Raw genomic sequence first — 26960 nt, 5'->3', positions numbered from 1 at the left:
TCCTCCACAACTAGACTGAAGAACAAAAGGACAGCAACTTGTCTGTTCCCCTTCCCCCAATTCCCCAGCACTGTTCCCATCCCCCAATTTCCCAATAAAAATCTTTAAAAAAAAAAAAGCTAGAGTCCATGAGGACTACCTTCAGATCCCAGGAGGACTGTGGAGTGGGTTAAGGGCAAGCATTCCATGAGCTCCTGGTCTCAAGCACTGGTCTCCCCATGGACGCGGCACCTTGATAGGCAGTGAATGCCCAGGAACCAAAACTATGCAAGCAGATGTTAAGGACCACCTGCCAGGTCTCCTGTAGGTGGTGTGCTGGTTTCAGGGGAAGTTGAACAGATAACTTGTGCGGTTCAGTGGCAATCTTTAAGAGACAACTACCAAGCCCATTAGCTCTAGGGAAAAACTGAGAACTGAAACTCATGATAGGCAACTGGGTACCAGTGATCAATTTCATCCTTTACTGCAGCATGACTCAAAGGTTCTTCAATAACAAGTTAAAAGTATTCACCAACAAAGGTCCTAGGTAAGAAATATATTGGGTTGTCGGAAAAGTCATGATGTATTTTTTCTGCTTTTCATTGCAAAAATGCATCATGACTTTTCCGACAACCCAATATCTGACAAAATCTGGGTTAAAGTTGAACAGGATTCTTACAATCTTTTAATGCAGTTAGTGTACAGTATGAGCCTCCAAAATGAGGATAGGTTATGCATCATTTTCCAAATGTAATTGACCAGAGAAGTTTGTTACTTTTTAAAGAGCATCTTGTAGGACTAAATTTCATGGAACACATTTGGACAATGCTTATGTAGCACAATTTGAGACCCCGTACACAAGGCAAGGTGGGGTCATGAAAGCTGGTGATGTGGTAAAAACAGCAGATGATCTAAGAGCATTGATTTTTCATATTTAAAAAAACTAAAACTGATGAAATCTAAGTCATATGTTTGTGACAAGAATTAAATAATCTAACATGTGAAAAGATAAAAATTACTCTAAAATACTGTTAATGTGATGAGGATAACTCATCTGCTTCACCATCTATATTGGGAGGATAATTTTCAAACATTGAGAATGGTGTTGGGTTTGGTCACCTGACTGGAGCAAAGACTGTGAACCCCCATCCTGTATCACATATTAAAATGAAGTTTAACAACAGAATGGTGGTGACCTCAGGGGAAAGATGGTGAAAGGGGTCAAATATGTGGTAACATAAAGAAACTAGACTTTGGGTGGGGAGCACACAACAGAATATGCAGATGTCAAAATATAATGTTGTACACCTGAAAAGTATATAACATTATTAACCAATGTTACCCCAATAAATTTAATTTTTAAAAAAAGAAGAAATAAAAAATCAGAACAGCAGCCTTATATATTTTGGTTTAAAAATGAGTTTGAAATATTAATTCCCTGGGAAGAGCCTAACAATATATCTCAGAATCAACTCAACTTTACCAACAACCCAAGGCTGAGTTTCTCAATCTCAGGATTGATAATGGCATTCGTTTTTTTCATCTGTTGGTCAACCCTGCCTTCCATGTTTGCTTATTCTTCATGGCTCTCAAGTCCAGTTTTAGCTCCACGTTCTTTTAATGTACGTTGTTAGCTTCACCCTTGGCGTTTTTCTTACTTTCTGGTAAGCTTATTAATCATAAATATTGTTTATTTTAATAAATTTGACTCCTATTGCAATAATAATAATAAAGCTTACTAGCCAACTGAAGTGGAGTTTGGCCCCATAACCTTGGTTTTTCTAGCATTATATTCTAACTGGCAGTATAACCAACCGCAAACCAGGATTAAGAACTGCACTGGGATCTTACAACATGGCCCCTGTGAGAATGTTCACACAGCTAAGCTATTACTATGGCTGATACACTAGGGGGCCTGAAAAATCAAGCAGGAAGTACAAACAAAATGAACACCAAGCAGAGAAATGTACACCAGAACCTAAGGGTAGGCTGGGAAAAATCAACACTTGTTTTCTCAAAGATGAATCAGCAACAAGCTGGCAGACATTTTTCTTCCTGTAGCATCTTTTAATGCTTTGCCTTAAAGTAATGGGCAGTGCCATAGAAAGATCACTGGATTGGGGTCAAGATATCTGCCCAACTCAGATGTGTCCTAGCTGTGCTACCTTGGACATATTTGTTAAGTTTATGGGCTTTAGTTTTTCCCCTATAAAAGATGACCCAGTCATTACTTTCCTAACTCAATGAGGTTGTTGTAGAGATAAAGTAAGAGAACATATGAAAATATATTTTATACATTTATAATTAATAACCATGACAACATCTGGCATGGAATTGTCACCTAATAAACATTGGATTAGATAGATATGTGGGTGGGTTGGATAGATGAATGAGTGAGTGGGATGCATAAATGGGTAGAATGGATGGACAATTGGGTAGATTGGTGGGTTGAAAGGATGGAGGATGGATGGATGGAAGGAAGGAAGGAAGGAAGGAAGGAAGGAAGGATAGAGATGGATGGATGGAAGGATGGATGGATGGATGAATGAATGGATGGATGGATGGATGGTTGGATGGATGAATGGATGGTTTCACTAGTGGATGGATTAGTTTTGGAGCCATGTGAAAGCTTGTTTGCAGCACTTTCTATCCATTAATCCTTCTCTTCTCCTCTTTCAGTCTGTTCCCAGTTCTCCAAGGGAGTCTATGCCATCTTTGGGTTTTATGAACGGAGAACCGTCAACATGCTGACCTCCTTCTGCGGGGCCCTCCATGTCTGCTTCATTACGCCGAGCTTTCCCGTGGACACATCCAACCAGTTTGTCCTTCAGCTGCGCCCCGAGCTGCAGGATGCCCTTATCAGTATCATCGACCATTACAAGTGGCAGAAATTTGTCTACATTTATGATGCTGACCGGGGTAAGCCAGGGACTAGGGGAGGGAGGCTGCCGAAAGATGACGAGAAAATGGCTGGCAGGGGAAAAAAATGATGCCTCCTTTCCTCCTTAGAAAGCATGGGGAAATAATCCAGAAGTGCTTTATCTCTAAGGACTGATTTTTTGGTGGCTAAACTCTAACTCATAGTGTGGAAACACATCCTTTGAGAGAGTGATCTTAACACACCGTGTCACTCTGCAGATCACCAAGCTTCCATGGCTCCTGAGTCCAGACTCACAGCCCAAGGACCTCAGGTGAATGACTTAGGGCTCACAGCATGGTCGTTAAAAACATAAACTCCGGAGTCAGACAGACCTGGACTGAATTCCATGTTCTGTCCTCTCCAGCTGTTTGCCTTTGGGCAAACTCTCTCTGCCTCAGTTTGACCATTTATGTAGTGGGGGTAAAATTATCTATGCATTCAATTCCTCTTCTCTATAATGAAGATGGAACCACTCTCTACCTCATAAAGTTGTTGTGGAGATTGAATAAGATAATGACTAGAAAGTGCTTGTCAGTGCCTGGAACATAATAAATGTCCAAAGTCCTTTATCCATGTTAGTTGCTATCATCATCATTATCATCAACTCTCCCAGGCCTTTCTCATTCTGCCTCCACTTAAATTTTGAATTTTATATCACATTTTCCAAATGTTTCCTATACGTTTTTCTTCACTGCATCTTTACTCATGCTATTCCCAGTTTCTGGAATGCTTTTCCCTTCTCAAATCTACATATGCAAATCCTTCCTCTCTTTTACAGCCTATTCAAACACCACTTTCCCTATTCCCTGGTCCTTACATGGGAACTCTGCTCTTTTTTTTTTTTTTTAACCCCTGTGGTGGTTGTATTGTACTGCCCTGCCTTCCCCTGTATACTAAATAGTCCTATAAGAACTGAGTCATTATTGGTATAAATAAACAAATGGATCATGCAAGATCTGGAAACCGAGGCAGAGGAGAATTTTCCTGGCAAACAGGAAGTTTTGTAGGTGAGTGACTGTAGGGAAGCTTAAAAGACATTTGCGTTAGAGAGTGGCTTGTGAAATGGTTTTTCAGCAAGAGTTAGGTGGCCACTATTCAGAAGAGAAGGAGCCAACCACAGAGGCCAGAGCACTCCATTTTCTTAGATTTTTCTCTTTCCTTAGTTTTATAATTTTCCTTCTCAGACAGCAGCCATTGTGAGGATCACCTCCACAAGGCCTATTCCAGTACAGCTTTGTGATATAATGGAACTTGAACCCTGGAAGTGGCTAAGCCAGAAAAATGAAATCTTAATTACAGAGGATCACCCCTGGGGTCAGCAGAAGCACCCACACACTTAAAAAGGCTTTGCCTACCTCAGTATTCTGAGCTCTGAGCTCTGCCATTTTCTAGCTGTGTGACCTTGGGCCAATGACTAAACCTCTCTGATCCTCAATTTCCACATAAGTAAAACAGGGATAATAATGGTAAGTACCTCACAGGATTAATTGAATTGGAGACAGGAAAACTAGCAGAACAGTGCCAGATAGTAAACTTTTAGTATTACAGAAACAACTTATACTGAAAAAGAAACAAAGATAGGATGCCATAACAAAATCAATCTATAGATAATTCTTGAGGCCAAGCACCCTGTTGGAGGCATTAGCAGCATTACTGGGAGATAGAAACAATATATGTCCAAAAGACTGATAAATAATGCAAGCGTCAAATAACTATCTTAGGTAGGCTCCACCTCTCTCCCAAAGATGCCCATGTCCTATTCCTGGAGTCCGTGAATATGTTATATTAAATGGCAAGAGGGATGAAGGGTACAGATGGAATTAAGTTTGTTAGTCAACTGATCGTAAAATAGAGAGATAATCCTGGATTATTTATCTGGACCCAGTGTGATCACAAGGGTCCTTAAATGTCAAAGTTGGAGGTATTAGAGTCAGTGTCAGAGTGTAACATGAAGACTTAACCAGACTCTACTGGTTCTGAAGATGGAAGGGGACATAAACCAAGGCAAGCAGGCACCCTCCACATGCTGGAAAGACAAGAAAATTTTCTCCCCTAGAACCTCCAGAAAGCAACACATCCTTGCTAAAACCTTGGTTTTAGCTCAGGGAAATTCATTTCAAACATCTGACATCTGGCAGTATAAGATGACAAACATGTGTTGTTTAAAGCCACTGAGTCTGTGGTAACTTACAGCAGCAGAGGGAAACTAGTACACCATCTATGTCTCAAAGATGAAACAAAGCAGCATTGAGTAATGGGCTCCTCTATCCCTCAGCTACAAATCGGAAGACAATAGTTAAGTTCAGCACACATTGATTGAAAACCTATTATGTGAGAGGCACAATATTAGATACTGAGCTATACTGAACATTCATGAGCTTGACTGACAGTTATTAGGTGCTCTTTAGATATCAGATTGGCACATTTAAAAAGCAGTTACCTAAGGCCTGTATATCCTGATTGGCACTTTCTCTGTCCTACTCACCTGACCTCCAGGTTTGTCAGTCCTGCAGAAAGTCCTGGACACAGCTGCCGAGAAGAACTGGCAGGTGACAGCGGTCAACATTCTGACAACCACGGAGGAGGGCTATCGGATGCTCTTTCAGGACCTGGAGAAGAAAAAGGAGCGGCTGGTGGTGGTGGACTGTGAATCGGAGCGCCTCAATGCTATCTTGGGCCAGGTAGTGAGCACTGCCAACGCTCAGGATGGGTGTGGGATATGGTTCCAGAGGGAGCTGGTGACCTCCTACCTTGGGCGTTACAGAAAGAATTCTTGACTAGATGACAGATGCCTTCCTCCTCACACTGTGTAATTCATAAAATTTAAGTCTGAAATTTTATGAAATAGCACAAACAATGGGATCCTTGACATAGGGTTTCCAAGTGTTCTCAGATCAGTTGACCAAAAACTTAACTTCTTCCAGTGTTTCCCTTTATTTTTAAAAAGCAAATCGCATCACATTTTAGAGTTTTTGAAGTGCTCTCGCATTAGGAACACAGCCTGTAGAGCCAGGTTCCTGGGTTCAGCTCTGAGTTCTGTCACTGATCTAGCATTTGGCATCTCATCCACTGACCGATTTTACGAGTTAAGGAGGCAGCAGGACCCTCCTGTCTACTGTTCCCTTAAACAGTCATGTGTCTGAGAAATCAATTGATTGTACGTTCTATGGAAGAGCACTGTAAACACAACAGTTTTAGCCAAAGGTCTCTAAGCCCCAGTTCCTCCAGGTCTCACAATGAAAGCATCTGCCCACCACAGAATTAGCAGGCCTTTGTGTAGATCACTGGCCTTTTTAAATTACATGTGTGTATACAGATGAGCCGGCAAGGAAGTAGATTTTGCAATCATTTTTGAACAGTGGTATATAATTAAAAATGGTAGTTTTAGGCACTTGACAACATGACAAAGCCTCCACACAGAACCTCAACCCCAGCTCCGCAAACACTCACAGGTCTCAGCAACAGAACAGGAGAGATTTTGAAAGTCAGGGATTCTTTAAAGCATTAGCTGTGTTCCACTTTACAAAGTGTGGATTTGGCCTCCCCTCCCAGAAAGATAAACCAGCAAAAATAGTTTCCATTGAGAAAGCAGTTAGTTCTCTGGGCTGGAGTCAGGGGATGTGAATTCTAGTTAAGTGAGGCAGTATAGGGTAACGGTTAAGGAAAGACCCCAGAGCCAGAGTGGCTGGGATTCAAACCCCAGCTCTAGCATTTACAAGCTCTGTGACCTTGGGCCAAGTTTTTAATCTTTCTAAATCTCAGGTTGCTGATCTGTAAAATGGGTAGAATAATAATAATAGCTTTCTTTAGGGGCTCCTGTGAGCCTTGAAAGAAGCTATACATGGAGAGCACTTAGTACCGAGACTGCCTCACCGAAAGTGATATATGTAAGCATTTGCATACTTTTACTATTCATAGTGCCAACTGGCTCTGGCTTCTTGAGTTACTTCCTCAAGTGTCCTCACCTGTAAAACAGTAATAAAGACCCCTGTTCTACAAAGCTAAAGAAAGATTAGGTGAGATGGAGGTGGAGAAACTGCTGAATGATAATTAGGGATTCTTACTAGACTGATGACTTGTCCTGTGTTGTCCCATGAGAGGTAACAGCCATTGCTCCTGTTTTCTGAGTGCTTGCCATGTACCAGACATGATGCCAAGCTGTTTCCACACATAATCCCACTTCCTCCTCATACCAACTCTATGAAACAGCTTCTATCGATTCTCCTGTTTTACAAATGAAGAAACAAGGGAGTATACTTTCCCAAGGACTCTCAGCTAGAATACAAGAAAAGCAAGAAGTCATACCCAGCTTGGTCTGACTACAGGGCCCAACCTCTTGAAAATGCAACTTTTTAGCCTCACTACATCCTCTGCCAAAGCACAAACTTGGATTTCGTAAGGAAGTTACTTGTTTGTATGAGTATTTTATATGGTAGTATATTAACTATTTAAATTGTAGGAGTCTTCTATCCTGGAAAGACCAAAGAGCTGCAAGGAACTTCCAGACCACTTGATTTACCATTTGCACTCACATTTTACAGACAGGATGACTGATGGTCACATTGGGTGAATGATTTGCCATGGGTTCAGACAACTAGTTAGTGACAATGATGATTCTAGAACTTACATCTCCTGACTTGCAATCTGACATCTTGGCATCAACCTAAACTATCTAACACTCAGCAATTGGGATCTTTTCAGTCTAATACAAGAGTTCTGCCTCACCTAACAAGGGAGGCAGTGATTCCACATCCCAAATAGGGAATCCATTGCCTGTCTGTCTGCAGCCCTCCGACATGGAGCTAGAATATAAGCTCCATGAAGCCAGGGGTTTTTGTTCTGTTTTCTTCCCTGTAATATCTACAGTGCCTTAACCGGTGCTCAGCACTAACAGGCATTCCATAAATGCTTCCTGTGTGAATGGAAACAATAGGGAATCAGTGAAGGCTCTACGACAGCTCCCAAATGTGAGATGGGATGTCTCCAGGTAGCCACCGGCTGCGTCAGAGCCTTTAAGCTGGAAAGAAGTGCACATAGGGAAGCCCAGAGGGTATTCGATGACAGAGGTTCACAGAATGGCTTAACAGCTGAGTGGAGGATGCTGAGTGTTTACGGGGAGACGATGGCAGGAGGAAGAACACGTGACTGTGACTATCCTTGGAAAACATTCTAAAGAATTGGGGGTTTATTTTGTAAACAGTGGAGAGGCAGTGAAGGTTTATGATCAGGGAACAGGGTTATTAGACTATAATGCTTTAGCCGCGTAGGACACCACTTTATATAATACAGACATTAAGTTCAGAAAGGGTTAGAGATCAGAGAGACCAGGCCCTGGCCATCCGTCACATCGCCCTGTTTCATTGTCTTCAGAGTGCTTCCCACCTGCTGAAATCTGGTTCATGTATCTGTTTATGTGTTCATCATCTGTCTCCCTACGAAAATGTTGACTCAGCTCAATGAGGGCGTGGAGACCTTGACTCGCTTGCTCATAGCATAGTGCTTGGCATGTATAGACCATGTTCAATAAATATGTGTTGATTGGCTTAATCAATCACAGAAGGTTTTACAGAGTAGCTGGGATTAAAGCTCAGCCATAAAGGTTATGAATAATCAGAGAGAATGGAAACGGCACTCCAAACACAAAGATCGTGAATCAAGACCGCCCAGTGGAAATGAGCTTCGAAGAAATGGGGTCAGTGAGGCAATGGGCCCCCAGTGAAATTGTACATCACCTGCATAATGACTTTCTCAGCCTGTAAGCCTGTGTGCATTTCTCTCTGTATCTGTTTAGCATGACTGCCCTCCCAGTAAACTGTGAGCTCTGGGAGGGCACGCACCATGATTGTTTCACTTTCCACTGTGTCCCCAGCCCAGTGCTTGGTACCTAGTAAGCACTTAACAAATGTTTGTGAAAGGAAGGTAGGAGAGGCGGGAAGGTGGGCATTAGGCTGAACAATATGAAATTGCTAATTTGTATTGGTCACAAGTCATCAGTTGTCAGCTGTTTCCTATGTTTCAACCTGTAATTTCATTTTATGGAGACTATACTTATCCATTGCCTGAATGTGGTGGGTTTGGAAGTATCTTTTATTTGCTGTTTTGTGTTTATTAGAATCTGAATAGGTTTTTGATAAAGGTATCTCATTGTTGAAAGGGCATCAAACCGTTTGACAAGAAGATGAAAAACTAATGAAGAGATATTAATAAAACTATCATCCCAATAGGATTTGAGCTCCGTGGTCTGGAATTTCACAATCTAAACCACTGTTTTGGGGCATTCATGTATGCACTTGCATTTAATTATTCCCGACATAAAAAAAAATGTGTGTGCCGCTATGCACATATGAGTACATCCAATTAAGTAGATGACTGAATGTAGATTTTAATGACTTTGAAAATTCATTCAGTTAGAGAAGAAGCCCAAGTACTTCTCATATGTTTTATGCCTCGTTGCAACAGTGCAGGGGGGAGAGGCACTGCCAGGGTGTACTAACCCCAATTTGATGATTAAAAAAAATAAAGAAATAGTTCAAGTTACATGCAGGCAGAGCTAGGATTGACTCAAGGCCCACAGTCTTAGCTGTTCCTTAGGCGGTATGTCTGGCTACCCAGGCAAACCTCTGTGTAGTTCTTTCCACAAATGATTTTCCTGCCTGCAATGATTAGGGGCAGTTCACACATTCAGGATGGAGGGATGTGTGGGACCCTTGCTCTGCATGATTAACCATAATCGGGCTAATCATATGGAAAGGCTCATACAAGTCATGTCCCTCTCCCGACACTGCTACCAGATTGCTGAGGAATCAGGGCAAATTGCTTTCCTTCTCTGAGCCTGGACTTCCCATCTGTGCACTGAAGGGTTGGACCAGGCGATTCTTACATTCCCTTCCAGCCTCTGGGTTGAGTGGCCCATTAATGTCTGTGTAGCCAACAGGTTTAGAGAAGAAAGCACAAAATCCAGGGAAATAAGGAATGGCATCTAAATACAGTTCATGCTAAGAGTTAAAGGTCAAGAGCTGGGGTAGAATCACCCATGTACCCATCTGGCCGCCCATCCACTCATCCAGTCACCTGTACATCCAAGCAGCTGATATTGTCATGACAGTGACAGGGAATTCAATGCAGCGTAACATTCCCACCAGGGAAGAATCTCCATGCATGGGGAAGGCTTTAATGAAAGAAGGAGAGAAGTGAGCATTTTAGCTGGGTCCTTCGGATCATGATAACACTACCCTACCCCTGGAATCAGACAGAAGTGATTTCAAATCCAGCATCTGCCACTTAATAGCTGGGTAACCTTAGGGAGCTTATTTAACCTCTCTATGCCTCAATTTCCATCTGGAAAATGAGGATCTCAGCAATGCCACCATCACTGGATGGTTGTGATACTGTAGTTGGAGTACTTAGCATAGGGCAGGGCACCTTGTAAGCACTCAGTTAATGTTAGTTCCTATCATTATTGCTGTTGTGGCTTTAATTGCTAATGTAATTAAGGAATCTCCTCCATTGTGTTTTGTAGATTATAAAGCTGGAGAAGAACGGCATTGGCTACCACTATATCCTTGCAAATCTGGTGAGTAGAGCACACTGCAGGCTCTCAGCTTATGGGTCTTTCCGTGTTTGGAACTCTAGCTGTCTTACGTGGTCCCTGGCTGATGGTAACAGCATGAGTGAAAGAGACAATTGGAAGCTACAATAGTAAGTCCTGGCAATACCAACTGTACCTTTTCGCCTCCACGTCCCCACGTGTCAAACCACAGCACACTGCTGGTGAACCTCTAATTTCTAAATGTGCTGATGCACAGGGCTCCATCAGTCATCACAAGTCTAGCTTTAATCGGCTCTCCTCCTTGGCAAGGAGGACAAAATCACCACATCCTTGAATGGATACAGAAGGTTTCAACCCCACTGTCTTTGACCCTCTATTTTGATACCAATGATAATTTTATAGTTTATAATTACAGACATTTAAACCATAATTATACTAGCATCGACAAATCTTTAACCAGAAATAGTTTCCCAGCATGAACAATACTATTTTAATTTAGTTTTTATTCTCTTTTCTATATGGCATAGGTGAGATGTCATTTTTTAAAAATTTGTTTTCATTTTAATGTATTGTAGGTTTTTATCGGGTGCAATTATTTTTCATGTTATGAAGATTTGATTCATCAAATGATTGTTTGTACATATGAAATTTTACCTAGTAACATGTGCCATTGTGAGTTTTCTTTTGTGGCCTTATTTCTGACAATTCTATTTTTCCTGGGTCACGTTTTGCCTGTCTACTTTTTTTGAATCATGAGATGTGCTTCTTCCAGCAGTTTTTTCCCAAAGCTAAATGTAATTTTATCCTGTCTTTACTCTCATTTTTTAAAGAGTTTTATTGAGATGTGCTTTATGTATCATACAGTTCATCCATTTAAAGTGTACAACTTAATGGTTTTTAATAGGTTCACAGAATTGTGAAACCATCAACACAATCTAATTTTAAAACTTTTCATCACCCCTCCCCCCCAAAAAAAAATCTAATAACCATTAGCTGTTACTCTCAGTGTGCTCCAAATTCTCCCAGCCCCACACAACCACTAATCTACTTTCTCTAGCACGTGCCTATTCTGAACATTGCATGTAAATGGATTCACACAATATGTGGTCTTTTGTGACTGGCTCCTTTCACTTAAAATAATGTTTTCAAGGTTCGTCTATGCTGTAGCATAAATCAGTACTTCATTCCTTTTACTGATAAATAATATTCCATTATATGGATAGACCACATTTTGTTTATCCATTCCTCTGTTGATGGACATTTGAGTGGTTTTCATGTTTTGGCTATTGTGAATAATGCTGCTATGAACATTTGTGTAAGTGTTTTTCTCTTGAGTATATGCCTAGAAGTGGAATTGCTGGATAATATGGTAACACTATGTTTAACATTTTGAGGAACTCCAAAATTATTTTCCAAAGCAGTTGTGTCCCCATCAAATTAATAGCAAGTTTTTATATTAAAATATTTCAATCCATCATAAATTGTGTCATGTCAAAATCTGAGCAATTGTCAGATTTCCTTAATGGTAACTTTCTCTACAAAGTTTGCTTATTTTCCTGTCTTGTCCTTGCAATTTTCAGTGTTTCCAGTAAGACATGATTTTTAGATTTTTATCTGTAACAAATTACATCACATTCAGTTTTAGCCATGTTATTTTGTGTTCATTAGTTCTATGAGTAATGTTAATTATTAATTGAACAAAAGATTGATATTTTCAATTTATTTTTGGAATAGAAGTCATTAGTAGAACAAAGACATAGGTTCAGGTTGTACGTAGTATGGAAATGCCAAAATAACAGGATCTAAAAATGGGACCAAAGCACCCTGCCTAAACCTTAAGTCCTGTCATTCCTCTGGCCTGATATCTATCCTTAGATCACTGCCTAAACCTTCTTTCCCATTCGATTGATCCTTGCCTTAGCTATCCCAATATTTCAAGCTCAGGACTGGAAATAAAAAGAGCTTCTTAAGATAGGTTAATTTAGACCTGGCTGTTAATGGCTAAATATGTTATTTTTCTCAGAAGTATTAGCACTTTAAATGGGATGAGTGAGGTGGCTGTCCAAAGGCTTTTAGAGCACCAAGAGTCTACCCATAAAAAAACATTTACAAGGATGGAATTTTTGACTTTGTAATGAAGGAAACCCTTGACATCCCTCAAATCCCAGATCTTTAGTGCTGGAAGGGACTTTGGAAGTCAACTCCATCTAAGCCTCATTTGCTTGTAGGGAAACAGAAGCAGAAAGGTGGTTGACTAGGCCAAGGTCACACAGCAAGTCAGTGGTAGAGCTGGGCCTAGCACCACAGTGAGCGGGCAGCATCCAGTGTCTTTCCCACTACACCAGGACATCTCTTAGACCACGCAGGCACCCTGAGAATACACAGAACAAGGGTGGGGGCACACATAATCACCCCTCCAGGGTAAGGCACAAATTACATATCAGTGGCCTCAGAGTCACTGAAAGACCCCAGGTAATTACATCGCCAGCCTCCATCTGTTGCCAAGTGACCCCTCGGTCACAGCATCACCAAGTCGGCGCCATGGGTTTCTGTATCCTTCTGATCCACATTCTTCTTGTTCTACCTAATGAGCTCTCAAATTCTTACAACTGCCAGCTAATAGGATGCAAATTGCATATACCATCCAAATACAAGAGACTTGCATGTTCCAATAGATTAGCTGATAATTAGGCTTCAAATTACTAATTAATTCAGTTTGAAACAGAGTCGGGTATGTGGTGTATGTTTTTCTCTCCCCTTCAGAGGAATAACGCAGTTCCGAAGATGATAATTTTTAGAAAGTCTGCCGCAGAATTAGCCCGCTGCTACATGGAACTGACCCCCTCCTTTGGAGAGTTTGTGATTAGGGTGTAATTATAGAGTTAGAAACCAAGGAAGCTTTTGAAAGGTTTAACAAAAGGAAGGAGCTTCCCTTTTATTTTGCAGTTCTGTCTGTCCCTGTTGGAATGCACTAGCTTCAAAGCAGCCCACAGCATTTGTCTAACAAATCACTTTGGAGGGATTCAAATAACCAGCTCTGGAGGGGTGCCAGGAGAGAGGAGGGAAGGAGATGGGGGGGGCGGGGTCAGAGAGAAGAGCTTTATGGACAGGGAGCCAAAAAAATAAAAAACCCAGCTCTTGGTCCAGACACCACCCTTAGCAGCTCTGTGATCTTGGGCAGCTCTTCAGCTCTCGGTTTCGTCATCTATCAATTGGGAATAGAATAGTTCCTGCTCTACATGCTCATAGCGTCACTGGGGAGACCAAGTGTGTTGTTGAAAGTGTTCTGCATAGGTGTGGAATTCTTACTTCATACACTAAATCTACCCTTCTGTACATCACATACTGTGTGTATCTTTATATATGTATTCATGTTTTGTATATGATAAGATAGACGTGTATTTATATTTCCATAGCATGGGTATGTCCATAAAGTGAACTTGAACCGTGCAGAAATTGGAGAACTATGCCATTATTTCTTCAGGAAGCCTCTGGGCCATGGACCCCACGGGAGGGCCAAGCTATCCAGCGTGGCTGTCAGTCCTCCTCCAAACCCCACCATTGACTGCGTCTACTCCCTGCTCAGAGACTGCAGTCAAAGCAGTTACCCACCAGCCAGAGACCTCCAGAGTTATACCTTTTATCTTGGTGATGCATCAGCAGCAAACCTTAGCCCAAACTAGTGTTTCTCAAAAGAGAGGAACTGTGGGCTCCCACAATGCATCTGCAGAGCCAGTTAGGGAAACACAAAGCTAACAGTCAAATGCTTTGGTGTCACTGGGACTGCAACCAAGAGTACTCAGATCATAGGACAAATGACTGACCAGATTACTAATACTGGTGATTAGAGTTTCATTGAAATGAAAAAGCACATTTAAAGATTCTTGTAGAGAACTAGCAGACCTTTGAGAATTTACAAACGGTCCAGCAGACCCCAGTTTGAGAAACATCTGAAGGTGCTGGTTGTCTTTCAATGCAGACCACGTGGTGCCTCCTGGGAGGTTAACAACAATAATGACAGCAATTCCCCTCATTCTCACACCATTCTATAGCTTATGGGACATTTTCACATTAATCACACCACCGGGTTTTGAACATCACAATACTCCTGTGAAGTAGACAAGATAGAATTTATCATCCCTATTTTACAGGTGTGAGAACTGAGGCTCAGAGATGTTATGTGACTGAGCTGCAGAGGAGGAAAGCAGGCACCTAGTCAGGGGAGACTGGCTGTCAGGAATCTGACAAAAACCAAGTGATATGGCCATAAGAATAGGATAACCAGGCTAACCTGATGCCAAGCCACATGAGCCACAAAAACAGAATTATGTAAACCCCTAATAAATAACAACACAACCATAACAATGGCAATAACTGCTGTAATTCATTGAATAATTGCTACATTCCAGACAGTATGATAAATACTTAAATGCCTATCTGTTAAACCCTCACAGTAGTCTTTGAGGGTGATGATATCATCCCCACTTTTTAGATGAAGAAAATAAGGTTCAGAAAGATTAGTGACTTTTCCAAAGTCACAAATTTACAGAGTGATGGGCTGGGCTCCCTCTCCTGGACTGTAGAACTCCACATTCCAAGTTCCTACTACTGTGCCGTGCGGCTGCTGAGCATGGGGGAGTGCTGGGGAGGTGTAGGCGGTGGAGACTTGAGTTTAAGTCTTGCCTACAGTTGCAGCAACAGACCTGGACTTCAAACTCAGGCTTTCAAACTCCTGTTGGGTAACGTTTTCATGATACACTGATGGCATTTCATTATAATAATAATTTCTAGTGTTTAAGGTAGCTGAGACAGAGACAGTGAGGTCACATCATCCCTGGTCTTATTGGGGTATGTGGGGACCAGGGCATTCAGCCATTTCCACTATGTGTCTGCAAATTAACTCCTGTGAAGTGTTCGAGTGGAAGGTTTTGGTCCATGTGGCAGCTCATTCAAGCCCCCAGCTCCATGCTGCTGCCCTTCTGCTGTATCCGTCCTGAGAAGAAACTGTTCTTTAGTCTCCTTGCTCCCTTATGCTGAGAAATCTGTCTACACCTTCTGTAAGGCTGAGCTTGCCTGCTTCCTTCAATGCCTCTCTTCCCACCATCTCAGCAGCACACAGCCATGTTGGGTTTCTGCAGCCTGTGGTTAGGGTGCACAGTAGTTGGGAAGGGTGGCGCTGGGGTTAAATAGACCTGAGTTTAAATTCTGGCTTTATAATTATTAGCTGTGTGACTTTAGTCAAGTTACCTACCCTCTCTGAGCTTTTGTTGCCTCACCTGTGAAAAAAGGAACGATGTGATATTATCTGCTTCCTCCTAAAGTATCATGTGAATTAAGCGAGATAATACATTATAAAGTGATTATAGTAATATTTGTCCTAAATAAGCACTCAATAAATGTTCATAGTTACCATCGTAATAATCATGGCCATCACCATCAACATTATTATCATTAGTGGGGAAAGAAGACATTTAATATCTGGGGATGAGATAGTATCTTTGAGGTCCCTCAACTCCCTCCCAGACTAAATTTCATCCACAACTGATTCACAATCATATAATGTTTCCTCCCTGTTTGTCCACGAGGGTCTGGAGGAAGGAACATTTCTGCCTTGTTCACTGATGAATTCCCAGTGCCTGGAAAAGTGAGCTGAACATAACAGGTGTTCTGTAAAAAGTCACTGAATGCATGAATGAGTTCTCAGAAAATAAACAATGCTTGTACGCCCATATAATATGCACTAAAGGCAAAACCCTTGTTTGTATATGATAAGAAATAAAGACAGTGGAAATATGAATACGGTTATAAATATGCAAATGATTAGATAGTGATGGGGCTAAGAGGGCTTCTAATCTACTTCCCATCCATCTGGATCCTGCTTAAATAATAGCCAGTGATGAGGAGGTTGTTCCCCTGAGTCAGCCCTTCCTCTTTTCAAAGGGCTAGGACAGTCTCCACAATCTGACTCCAGTGGGGCCCAGTCTGCCCTATGTCACCCTCTCATCACTCCATGCTCCACCTGCCCTCCTGGGAACTGTGAGGAACATGTCTGCTACCCCTCCACAAAGCAGCCTTCCAAATACACGAAGCTAGTACTGTCGTGTATCTGGAAACAGTTACGCTGCTTGCTCTTGGGTGTTTGCTCCTCCAGTCTGGACACCTCCCTGTCCCCCAGGCCTTCTCACAGGATGTGGTTCTAACAGTCAACCACTTGGGCGTCAAACATGGACCAAGCATGTCACGTGCCTAGCACTCTTCTGGGCTCGTGCAAGAAGCACTAAGAAGCACACAGTTTGATTTTCGTCCTAGAAGCCACACAGCCTTGTCTTCCAGCTATATTGACACACGTAAACAAAATTTTTAAATGAACACCAGAGAAACATCACAACCTTTAAGAGTAATATAAGCCCCATAAATGGCCACCTGAACTGCCAGAGCCTGACTCTGTGTGTGTGTGTGTGTGTGTGTGTGTGTGTGTGTGTGTGTGTGTGTGTGTGTGTGTGTAAGAGAAAGAAAAAGGCAGAAACAGAGAGAGACACACAGAGATGGAGGGAAAGGGACTCAGAAGCTCTCCCTGCCTTCTCCTGCGCCCTCTCAGAGCCTCTCTTCACTCCTGGGGTTCATTCCAGTTTCCCCTCCTTTCTACCACACAGTCTTCCTTCTCCCTCTCTGCTTTCACCTCACTCCCCTTTATAACGGTGCCAACACACGGGTTACTCTACGACCACCAGAGCTGGCACAGCAGGGAGCCTCTGGAAGGAGAGAGGAAGTGTGTGGGTAAAACGCCAAATCTCAGACCCTGAAGGATGCTCACTTCCTAGGTGGACCAAGCATCCCGTCAGGCAAGGCTAAGTCTAGGTTACTCTTTGCACTCATACCCCATACTCTAAAATAATTGTAGACACCACTGAGAGTTTCTGTGTCCCTCCAAGAAATGTGAGATTATATTCCCGTTTTATGAGTGAGGAAAAGGACATTCAAGTTGCTGAAGGAACTTTTCCAAGGTCATGTGGCTAAAGCTAGAATTTGAACTTAAACCCCTCTGATTCTAAAGATTTGGCTTATTCTCCATTGGGCAACACTGCCCAAGTTAGAGAAACCTTTGCAACTCTTGGGCCTGGTATTGTAATTGAACAAAGCTGAGAAATAAACTCCTTTCCTCCTGAAACTGCTTAAGTTTGAATTCTGAACCAGCTACTTCCTAGCTGTGTGACTTTGGTCAAGTCATTTCACCTCTCTGTACTTCAGTTTCCTGATCTGTAGGTAGGAGTATTAATATACTTGTACCTCAAGAGATAGAGATAAAATAATTTATGTCAAGTTTTAGAACAGTGAGTGCAACAAGGGCTTGGGGTCTCATCCTAACTCTGCCACTGACTCATTAGCTTTTGCAAAAAAAAAAAAAATTTATTTATATATATATTTTTAAGATTTTATTGGGGAATTGGGGGAGGGGAACAGCATTGGGGAATTGGGGAAGGGGAACAGACAAGTTGCTGTCCTTTCATTCTTCAGTCTAGTTGTGGAGGACGTCGCTTCACTGGCCCATGTTGGTATTATCATTGCACTCTTCCTGGGTGAGGCAGTTGCTCACCAGCCATTGGATGGCCACTCACTGTGGCTCATGGCAGCTCACGAAAGCTCACGCCCACTGCAGGCCAGCCCCACTGCAGCCTATGCTGTCGCCGGTGACTCATGGCAGCCCAGCTCCAGGTCGAGCTGTTGTTCACCATCTTAGCTGTAGCGTGCACAGCGTCACTGGCCCTCATGTGGGATCCAAACCAGATCTCTGATGCTCAGAACTGGCGTCCCAAGCCAACTCCTAACCAATGCGCCACTCGGCCGGCCCCAAAAATTATATATTTTTTAGGGTCTCAATTTGTTCAAGATTTGGTACAATGTTTTCAAAAGGAATAAAGTATCAAAAGGACCTTTCTAGATGTGTAATAGATGGTTCTAGTTTTCCTGCCTCTCCCTGCAGTCCAGAGGTTTCAAGACAAAATCTCAAACCACAGGGGCTCCTTTCATCATAAAGGAGAGGCTGCTCCATTAATCTCAAACACTTGGTTGGCATTTGCATCCTTCCCTCTTGCAAACCATGCACACCTTAGCTGATTTGGAGTAGCTGTTCCCATGCTGAGTCGGTGGACCATTTCAGATATGCAAGACAGTGGCTGCCGTTGCTCTGCCAAGAGCCTGGAGCCCCTTGCTCCTACCAGTGTAGTAGCTGGAGAGACATATCCCTTAGCACCAATGTTGGCAGCTGGTCAGAGTAACGTGTAACTAGAAGGGTTTGGTCCTCACTTCCTTACTTGCCCCTCTGTTTAAGACAGAAAAGCAGATAACATCATGGGAAAAACGTGCTGCCCATGACACATGGGGTTCTAGGTGAATACTTACTATGTGCCAGCACTGTTCTAAGAATTTGACACATATTGAGGTAGTTAATCCTCACACTAGCCCTGTGAGATACATAGTATAATAATCCTTCTTTTGCAGTGAAGGGTATTGATGCACAGAGAGGTTGAGTAGTAGCCTGCCTGCTGTCACACAGCCAGGAGGTGGAAGAACCGAGATTTGAATCCAGGCTGATGTGTCCATGTATCCAGTCATTTCCTCTTATTCACTACCCTCTCTCTCTCTCTGACTCTTAACCTCAGAGCATGTATGTTACCTGCTTAGAGGATTCTTCCCTGAGCTCTTCACCCAATCAAATCCTCCTCTTTCAGGTTTCATTGCTTCCACTGGGAAGCCTTCTCTGAGCTACAGGGTCATGGTTTGGTCCACTTATTTGCTGTATAATTACTTGGGTAATATTATTAGCCTTTCTAACTAAACCTTAAGTAACTTGAAAGCAAGGACCACACCTGTCTTTTTCTCTGCTGCTTTCCTTTATCTAGTATGTGCTGGGTAACACTGAGCACTCATGAACGAATGAGAGAATGATTGAATGAATGAATGAATGATGATTAACTTGATAATTCCTTTACCCATTCCCAGTAAGTTTCAAATTTATCTTACGTTTGGACTTTTATTAATTTTTCACCAAGCATTCAATGGGTGCTTACTATATATCAGGTCCTGTAAATGCTTAAGATGTCATTTCATCCCCCAAAAATGGCCTTGATATATATACTGTTTGCCAAGCCCTCTCCGGATAGAAAGATTTTGATCATGCAAAAGGAAGCTGTTGTTGATCTCATGTCTGCCAGGAGCTTCAGCCATAACTGTCCCAAACTCGGCTGAACTTTGAACTGACCTTTGCTTCTTGCTCTGAAATGGCCCTGGCCAGGTGTCACCCCTGACTGCAGCCAGTTAGGGCAGAACTAAGGTGAAGGGAAGCTGTAGAAGGCCCAGGTAGTACACTTTTGCCCTCGTGCAGCGACAGCCCAGTCTGGGGGTCCCTGACCTTCTGCCACAAAGTGCCAGCATTTCATGCTAAATCCCTGGCCTGAGAGACATGGGTTTGTGAGACCTAACTTTTACAGTACAATGCTTTGTTAACAGTGGACAGCTGTGGGGTGGGGGGATGCCTGTGTGTTTGCAAATATCCAAGTGCACATGTACCTGCCTCCCTGGTTTCAAATGTACTTGGATAAGGTCCCGCTGATGCTTTTTCCCAGCACAGATGGTGCTTTAGCTGATGTAAGCACAGCTATAATAATGTCTTATTGACTTGGTGGGTAGCAGGTCAGCCTGAGTGTTAACCAGGGATTATAGAGAGTGAGGACACATGAAAGGTTCGGTTGATTAAAGTGAATAAAACAGGAAAAGGTGAAGACCCTTATGCAGAGACATGGCTATCTGAGGACACAGCTATGTCCTCAGCCAAGGAACAGTCCATGAATTCACATATATCCATATTCATATGTACACACCTGTGTGATAACAGGATTGCAGATAAAAGCTGGAAGAGCCCTTAAGAGAAAAATCAACTGGCTTAGAAGTTTTGGAACTTTTTAGTTTAAAGCTCCATTTTCAAATGGAATCCTGGGGAGAACCCCAGTATTTAGAACAGATAAAAAGCAGCGCTGCTTTGGTGGAAGAGGGACAGTGGGGATCTAAGACCCCAAGCTTCTGCCTTCCCCCAACCCAACATGTAACCTCTAAAATGCCTGAACCCAGGTCACAGTTTGAAAGGCCCAGCCAATGCCCTTCTTTTGCAGATCAATAAACTAATGCCTGGAGAGGCTGAGACCATTGCCTGAGGGCAAACGGCTCATGAAGTTCAAAGACAGGACAGAACCTAGGAGGCTGCCCTTAAAACCATTTCCCTGACACTTGTTATTTATGACCCAGTTCAGAATATACTACTCAAAAACGTCAATGAGAGGGCCTCTTTGGCCCACAAGACAAAAGCTGAGAGGCTGAGAGGTGACAGGATGGAAGCTTACAGGAAAATCATGAAAAGTGTGAGCAAAGACATTTGTTGTCCATTCCTTCATCCCTCGGTGAGAATTAAGCAATCAGCCTGCTCTAGGTACTGTGCTGTGAGCACCGTGGCTACCAAGGTCCCTGCCCTCTTGCAGCCCACAGTCTCCTAGGGCAGATGAGGAGGACCACTGCAGTCTCAGAGAGAAAGCTAAAGAGGCCTCCGAGAGATAAAGACACACCTTAAAGAAGCGGAGGACAAATCTCCTGGTTTCCTGGAAACCTGCTAATTCCTTCTCAGCCTAAATATTCCAAAGGATTCAGTGCAGGACAGGAGATCGAGTCACACTGACTGGACTAGTGGTCAGGAGGCAGATGTATGGACAGTGGTTAGAAAACAAGCACAGAGTCCTGTTACTTGCTGTGACTATGAGCTCTGCCCTCACTAGCTGTGTGGTATTAGGCAGAAGCTACTCCATTCATTTAAGCCTCAGTTTCTAATTTGCAAAATGAGGATGATAATAAAATCCACTTCACAACATTATTATGAGAACTAAAGGAGATAATAAAATTAAAGTACTTAGCACAGTGCCTACTACCTAGTAGACGCTTGATACATGGTTAGCCACTATCATTGGTTAGGTTTTTATCATTTAGCCAAAATCTGCCTCCCGTGACTTCTTTCTCTTCATTGGTTCTGGCCTGTGTTCCAGAGCCTCAGAGAACAAATCTTCCACCTCTTCCCCATGACAGCCCTTCTGGGATTCAAACACATCCTTTGCTTGGCCTCTCCGTCTTCCATTATTTCTTAGGTTCATCATCTCCATTTTTTCAAGCATTTCTAATATAACGAGACTTTTCAAACGGCACTTCCCTATAACTATCTGCTCTACGGAGCTGTCTTCTAAGAATTGATCTGACAATTTGAGGAAACTTGCCATGTTCAACTTGTGCCATTCAGAGTATAAAGGGCAAGTTCTTTGATTGGTTCTAATCTTAACTCTTCTAGATCTCAAGGGGATAGGATGGAGGCAGACTCTTTCCAGCGTGCCAGGGCTTGTTTAATAAACCTTCCTGGTCTCTTTTCCTTAACAAATGCTGGCGGCTCCGTCTTCCTCCTGAGGGGTGGAGTATCCAAACAAGCAGGATGATGAGAACTTGAACAGCTTGGATGCGACCCCTTGAAAAACAGCAGAGAAAACGGAAATCTGGCTTTGATGATAAAGCTTTTCATCCTTCAAAAGCTACACTCCTATCTGTCCACCTCCTATTCTCTCAGGTCCCTTGCCTGACCCAGTGCCTGGTTTCGAAGTAATTCTAACAACACCTAACCTCTTGTGACCCAACGATAATGATGATGGTGAATGGGATGATGATAATAATTGCTAACATTCATTAAGCACTTACTATATGCCAGACACAGTTCTTAAATGCTTAAATGGATCCTTTTAAGTCTGACACCAGTTCTATACTGTAGGTGCTATTATAGCTGCATTTTGAGAACTGAGCCTCAGAGAGGTTCAATAACCAGTGAGCACACATAATGTTTTGTGTTTTGTTTTCAGGTGCATATGATGATTAATAGTCATGATGGGAGCCCAGAGCCTGGTCATGATCTTAAAACATTTTCCAAATCTTCACAGCAAGATAACAGCATGTCTAATGTAGTGATAATGTTAAACATCTCTTTAAGATACCACAATAATTTGAAATGCCTTTTCATTCTATTCCTTTGTGAAAATTAGAATTGACATGTGATAGATGGAATGACTATATTAACTTGTTTACTTAATGGAGCACTTTTACTCCCACTCTATTAAATTGGCTGGTCAGCACTGCACTGCCTTCTACAGTGAGTATGTAGGGGAAACAAATTCTAATCCCAGTTAATCCTCGAGCCAGCCATAAAAACTTAGGCTACAAATCTCCTTTCTGGACCTCAGTTTCCCTATCTGTACAGTGGGGGCTTTGATCTAACCACCAACATCTTTGCCTCAGGCATCAGTAAACTATGGCCCATGGGTCAAAGCCAACCACCACGGATTTGGGTTCATGAGCTAAGAGTGGTTTTTACATGCTTAAATTATTGGAAAAAAATGAAAAGAAGAATGATATTTAATGTCCTGTGAAAATTACATGAAATTCAAATTTCAATATGCATAAATTTACTGGGACACAGCCATGCTCATTCATTTACTATTGGCGATGGCTGCTTTCATGCTATAATGGCAGAATTGAATAGTTACAACAGAAATCATATGGCCCGCAAAGCTTAAAATATTCACAATCTGGCCCTTTACAGGAAAAATTTGCTGACCCCTGGTATAGATGTGGGGTAGGAAGGTGCTACTAGACTTCCGATACATCAGAGGCTTGGGAAACATCTCACCAACCCCACAAGGTTGGTGTCAAAGAGAGAAACCTAGTGTGCTCTTCCACAAATATTCCTGTAAGACAGAAAGCTGTACTGAAAGGCCTCTCATTGGCAAGGTGAGACATTTATTCTGGGCTATTAACTGTGTCAGCCACACTGCCTGAGGTTCTTTGACCCTCTTTGTCTGGGACAACTATCCCAAAGCTAAGCTCTCATGTTTTCCTCTACTGGCAAGGTAGTGTAACCCATTGACAAAAGAGACAAATTTTATGGTTGGACCATGGTTTGAATCCTTGTTTGCTGAATCTTTGTGTTCTCAAGGGATGTTTCCAAGATTTCTGAACCGTAGCTCCTCAATGTAAAATCGGGATGGCTACTCACTCACTCATTTATGTAAATAAGCTTCCCATTCCTACTGTGCACATTCACCTCTCAGAGTTGTTTGGGGGATTAAGTAGGATTATGTATATAAAGTATTTAACAGAATGCCTGGCTCAGGATAAGAGTTTGAGAAATGTTTAAAATAAATCTAGAGGTGACCATCAACTGATTATTTTGTTTTTCATTTTTTAATGACAGTAATTTCATAATCCTCAAAAGGTTGTTTAGATGAAGTTATATAATGCATATAAAGTGGCATTTTTGCCATTATTGTCATTTTTGTTATTCTTATGAGCAATGCTTCTGGAGCTGTTTCAGTAGAGCATTTAACACCAGTGTTAATTCCAGGCCAAGAGATACCAAATTAAGCAGGCCTCCCTTAACAGACCATCACAAAGATTCAATAAATGCAATGATTTCTCTTCCCTGCTCTGCCACTGCTACCCAGTCTTCTACTTCCCAGGAACAGTTGATTCCTAACCAGCAAGGTACATCGGAATTATCTGAGGATCTATTTTTATTGTTTAATAGTACTAAAAAGAAAATATATTCACATGATAAAAAAGACAAAATACTACAGAAGGGTATAAAATAAAAAGTAAATGCCTGCTCTCTCCAATCTCATACTTCTTAGAAATAACTATTTTAAACCGTCTCTGTGTTTAGGGATTCTGGTGGTTTCCTCCTTACTTCTACATAATATGTCTATGTCTCTTTTTCTTGTTTTATCAGCTTTACTCACATCTGTGACTCCTCATTAAAAAGATGATAAATCATTTCATACTACTCCCCACATCCTGTTCTCAATGTTTGTTAGTTATGTTATTATTTGCAATTCTTCTAATGACTGTCTTTATAATTTTAATATATTGAACCTTGATTTTTTTATTCAGCAGCAGTAGAGCTTTGTAAAAACACAGATATCCAGTCTTCTTTCCAGGCCACTGAATGACAATCCTTAGGGATGGCTATTTTGCAAAAGCTCCCTAAAGTATTCTGATGTGTCCCCCGGGTTAAGGACCTCTATCCTGGAACCCCGAAGTTCACCAGCCAATTTATTTGCACATGAATGAAAATGGTAGGCAGAGCATTCTTCTCATCTCACCTATTCGTCAGTCACACATGGGACTGGGTGGAATGCCACAGAGATGCCGAAGAAGCAGACAGGAGCATAGTGACCAAACAGCTCCAAGAGCTCACTCATCACAGGGCCCCATTTTAGATGAGAAATGGAGTCACTTGGTGAACAGTAGCACCTGGTACAGTGCTGGAGGGATAGTGGAAGGAGTCTGGATTTAGGAGACACAAGTTCTCATACTGAGTAACTTGAAAAAGAGCATCTTTGGGTTAATTTTATTGTTATGCAATAGTCACAATATATAGAGCAATGGACCAAGTATTTGGGAGCATATTATAAAATAGGCAAAATGGCTCAAAGAGAGTAGTGATGATCAAACTTCATAGCTTAAATCTTTAATAAAATATAATTTGCCATGTTGCATCCTTATACAATATCATATAATTAATAGCACAGATAAAGCAGATAAAGAAAAATGTACTAATTACCAAATATTTTCCCCCAAGGTTTTTTTAAAATAAAAATGGCAAAAAAATATTAGAAAATGGTTTAATTAAACCTTGTTTAATGAGTGTGCTCAGGGGAATAGAGTGAATGAGTTGAATTTTCCAGTGAACTGGTGGGCAAATAGTTTACACCTTTATTTTCCCGTCATAGTCAAGAATACTTTTCTATATTAGAAGAGTCAACTTTCTTGCATTATGGGGAAATCAAGTTCAGTAACTATAAGGCACTCATTTCTTGGTGATTAAGGACATTGTAGGGGTTTAAGGTTACTATTCTAGTATTAAATCTTACATAGGAGGGATAATAGCTGTTAGATGAATATACATTGACCCTGTGCTATTCCCTAGTTTTGTTTCTTTTACCTAATGTCATACGTGAGCATCTTTTATCGTTCTCTGTCCATTCCTTCTCAGGGGAGCAGAGGAGTTCTGTGAGAGGGTCCCGTCAGTTTGATTAGATGTAACTAAGACTTGGCTCCAGTAGCCTTGTAGTCAGACACTCTGGTGATGGAGCTGAGTGTCATTTATGTTTGAGGAAACTCTGTCATTTCCTTTGGCCTCTATTATGTTCAAGATGGGGACAATCAGTATAAAATGCCCAGGAGCTTGTTACAGATTTTCAAATGACAGAATTTGAGTACAGGAAATAATTTCCATTTCATTCTCTATATACTTATTTAATGAAAACGGTGTTCTTTTTAACATCTCTAAAAATTATGGGAAATCTCTCCACTGTGTATTAGCTTTTAACCAGTGGTGGGATGGCTGTGCCCTTAGGTAGTATAATGTCTTTGAATGCATATTGGGTATAAGTACCTAATTCTGACTTCATCTGTTCTAGCAGCTTGCTAGAACCACCATGCAAACCAGTAGACCTCTGAAAGTCTGTAAACTGTGGCTACAGGAAAAGTTAATCTCAAAAGATGTTTCCAACCTGAGCTTCTCTTTTAAACCAATGAAACCCATCTACTGGCATTTGCTGCTGCCAAACATATTTCCCTAGTTAGCATTCTTGCTTGAAGAAGGTCTCTGAGGGCTTTTATTCATTCACTCAATGAATACATATTAAGCATCGACTCTGAGCCAAGCATTGTTCTAGGTGCTAGGTTCTGGGACACATTACTGAACAAAATAGAAAAGGTTGTTGCCCTCATGGAGTTAACATTGGAATGGGAGGAGAGAAGACAGGGGAACAAATGAGTGAAGGGGATAATCTCAAGTGGTGATAAATGCTCTGCAGAAACTCTAACAGGGCAGCGAGAAGGGACTGACTGGGTCTGACTTGATTGGGTTGTCCCAGAAGCAGGTCTTAACACAAGAATTCAAGTACAAGTGGTTTCTTTGGGTGCCAATCCTAGAAAGCCGGGAATCAGGGAAGTGAAGTAGGGAAAGGACAGCCTATAAAGGTGCATAGTGAAGACACTTACCTCAGTCCCTTAGGGGACCTCTAGACATGGTGTAGAACACACCTCAGGGTTATTCCACCCGGGGGAGAAGATTCTGGAACAGTTATCTGCTAACTGCCCAATGACCATTGGCTGAGAGCTGCTCTGGGTATATTAACACCCTGACACATCTGGCTTACCTTGCACATGGGTGAAGTAACAGGTATTTGCAGTTAATCTACAAAATGGAATATCAGTGCATAAAGGGAAGTGGAAATGAGCATCTAGCATCTACTGCAGGGCAAGAATTGAGCCTTTGCATAAGTGCTCAGGAAAGACCCCTCTGAAGAGATGTCATTTAGTTGAGATCCAAAAGATGGAAAGGAGCCATCCAGGGAAGGTATGCTTCCAGGCAGA

The 26960-nt window shown here is 41.9% G+C and overlaps 1 protein-coding gene across 3 annotated transcripts in view; it reads left to right on the top strand.

Annotated features, from left to right (window-relative positions):
* GRIA1 (glutamate ionotropic receptor AMPA type subunit 1) overlaps nt 1-26960 on the top strand; it is a 286291-nt gene that overhangs the window by 144285 nt on the left and 115046 nt on the right. For 2 of the 3 annotated variants that reach the window (XM_019657746.1, XM_019657745.1), the window contains exons 3-5: nt 2659-2898; nt 5396-5580; nt 10419-10472. In XM_019657746.1, coding sequence (XP_019513291.1) covers nt 2659-2898; nt 5396-5580; nt 10419-10472 — 479 coding nt within the window. The remainder of the gene's footprint in view (nt 1-2658; nt 2899-5395; nt 5581-10418; nt 10473-26960) is intronic. The other variant, XM_019657747.1, reaches the window with a different exon arrangement.

This window comes from Hipposideros armiger, unplaced genomic scaffold (genome assembly GCF_001890085.2).
Source record: "Hipposideros armiger isolate ML-2016 unplaced genomic scaffold, ASM189008v1 scaffold_279, whole genome shotgun sequence".
NCBI lineage: Eukaryota > Metazoa > Chordata > Mammalia > Chiroptera > Hipposideridae > Hipposideros > Hipposideros armiger.
The sequence above is the reverse complement of the archived record's forward strand: the minus strand, read 5'-3'. Positions and strand labels throughout refer to the sequence as shown.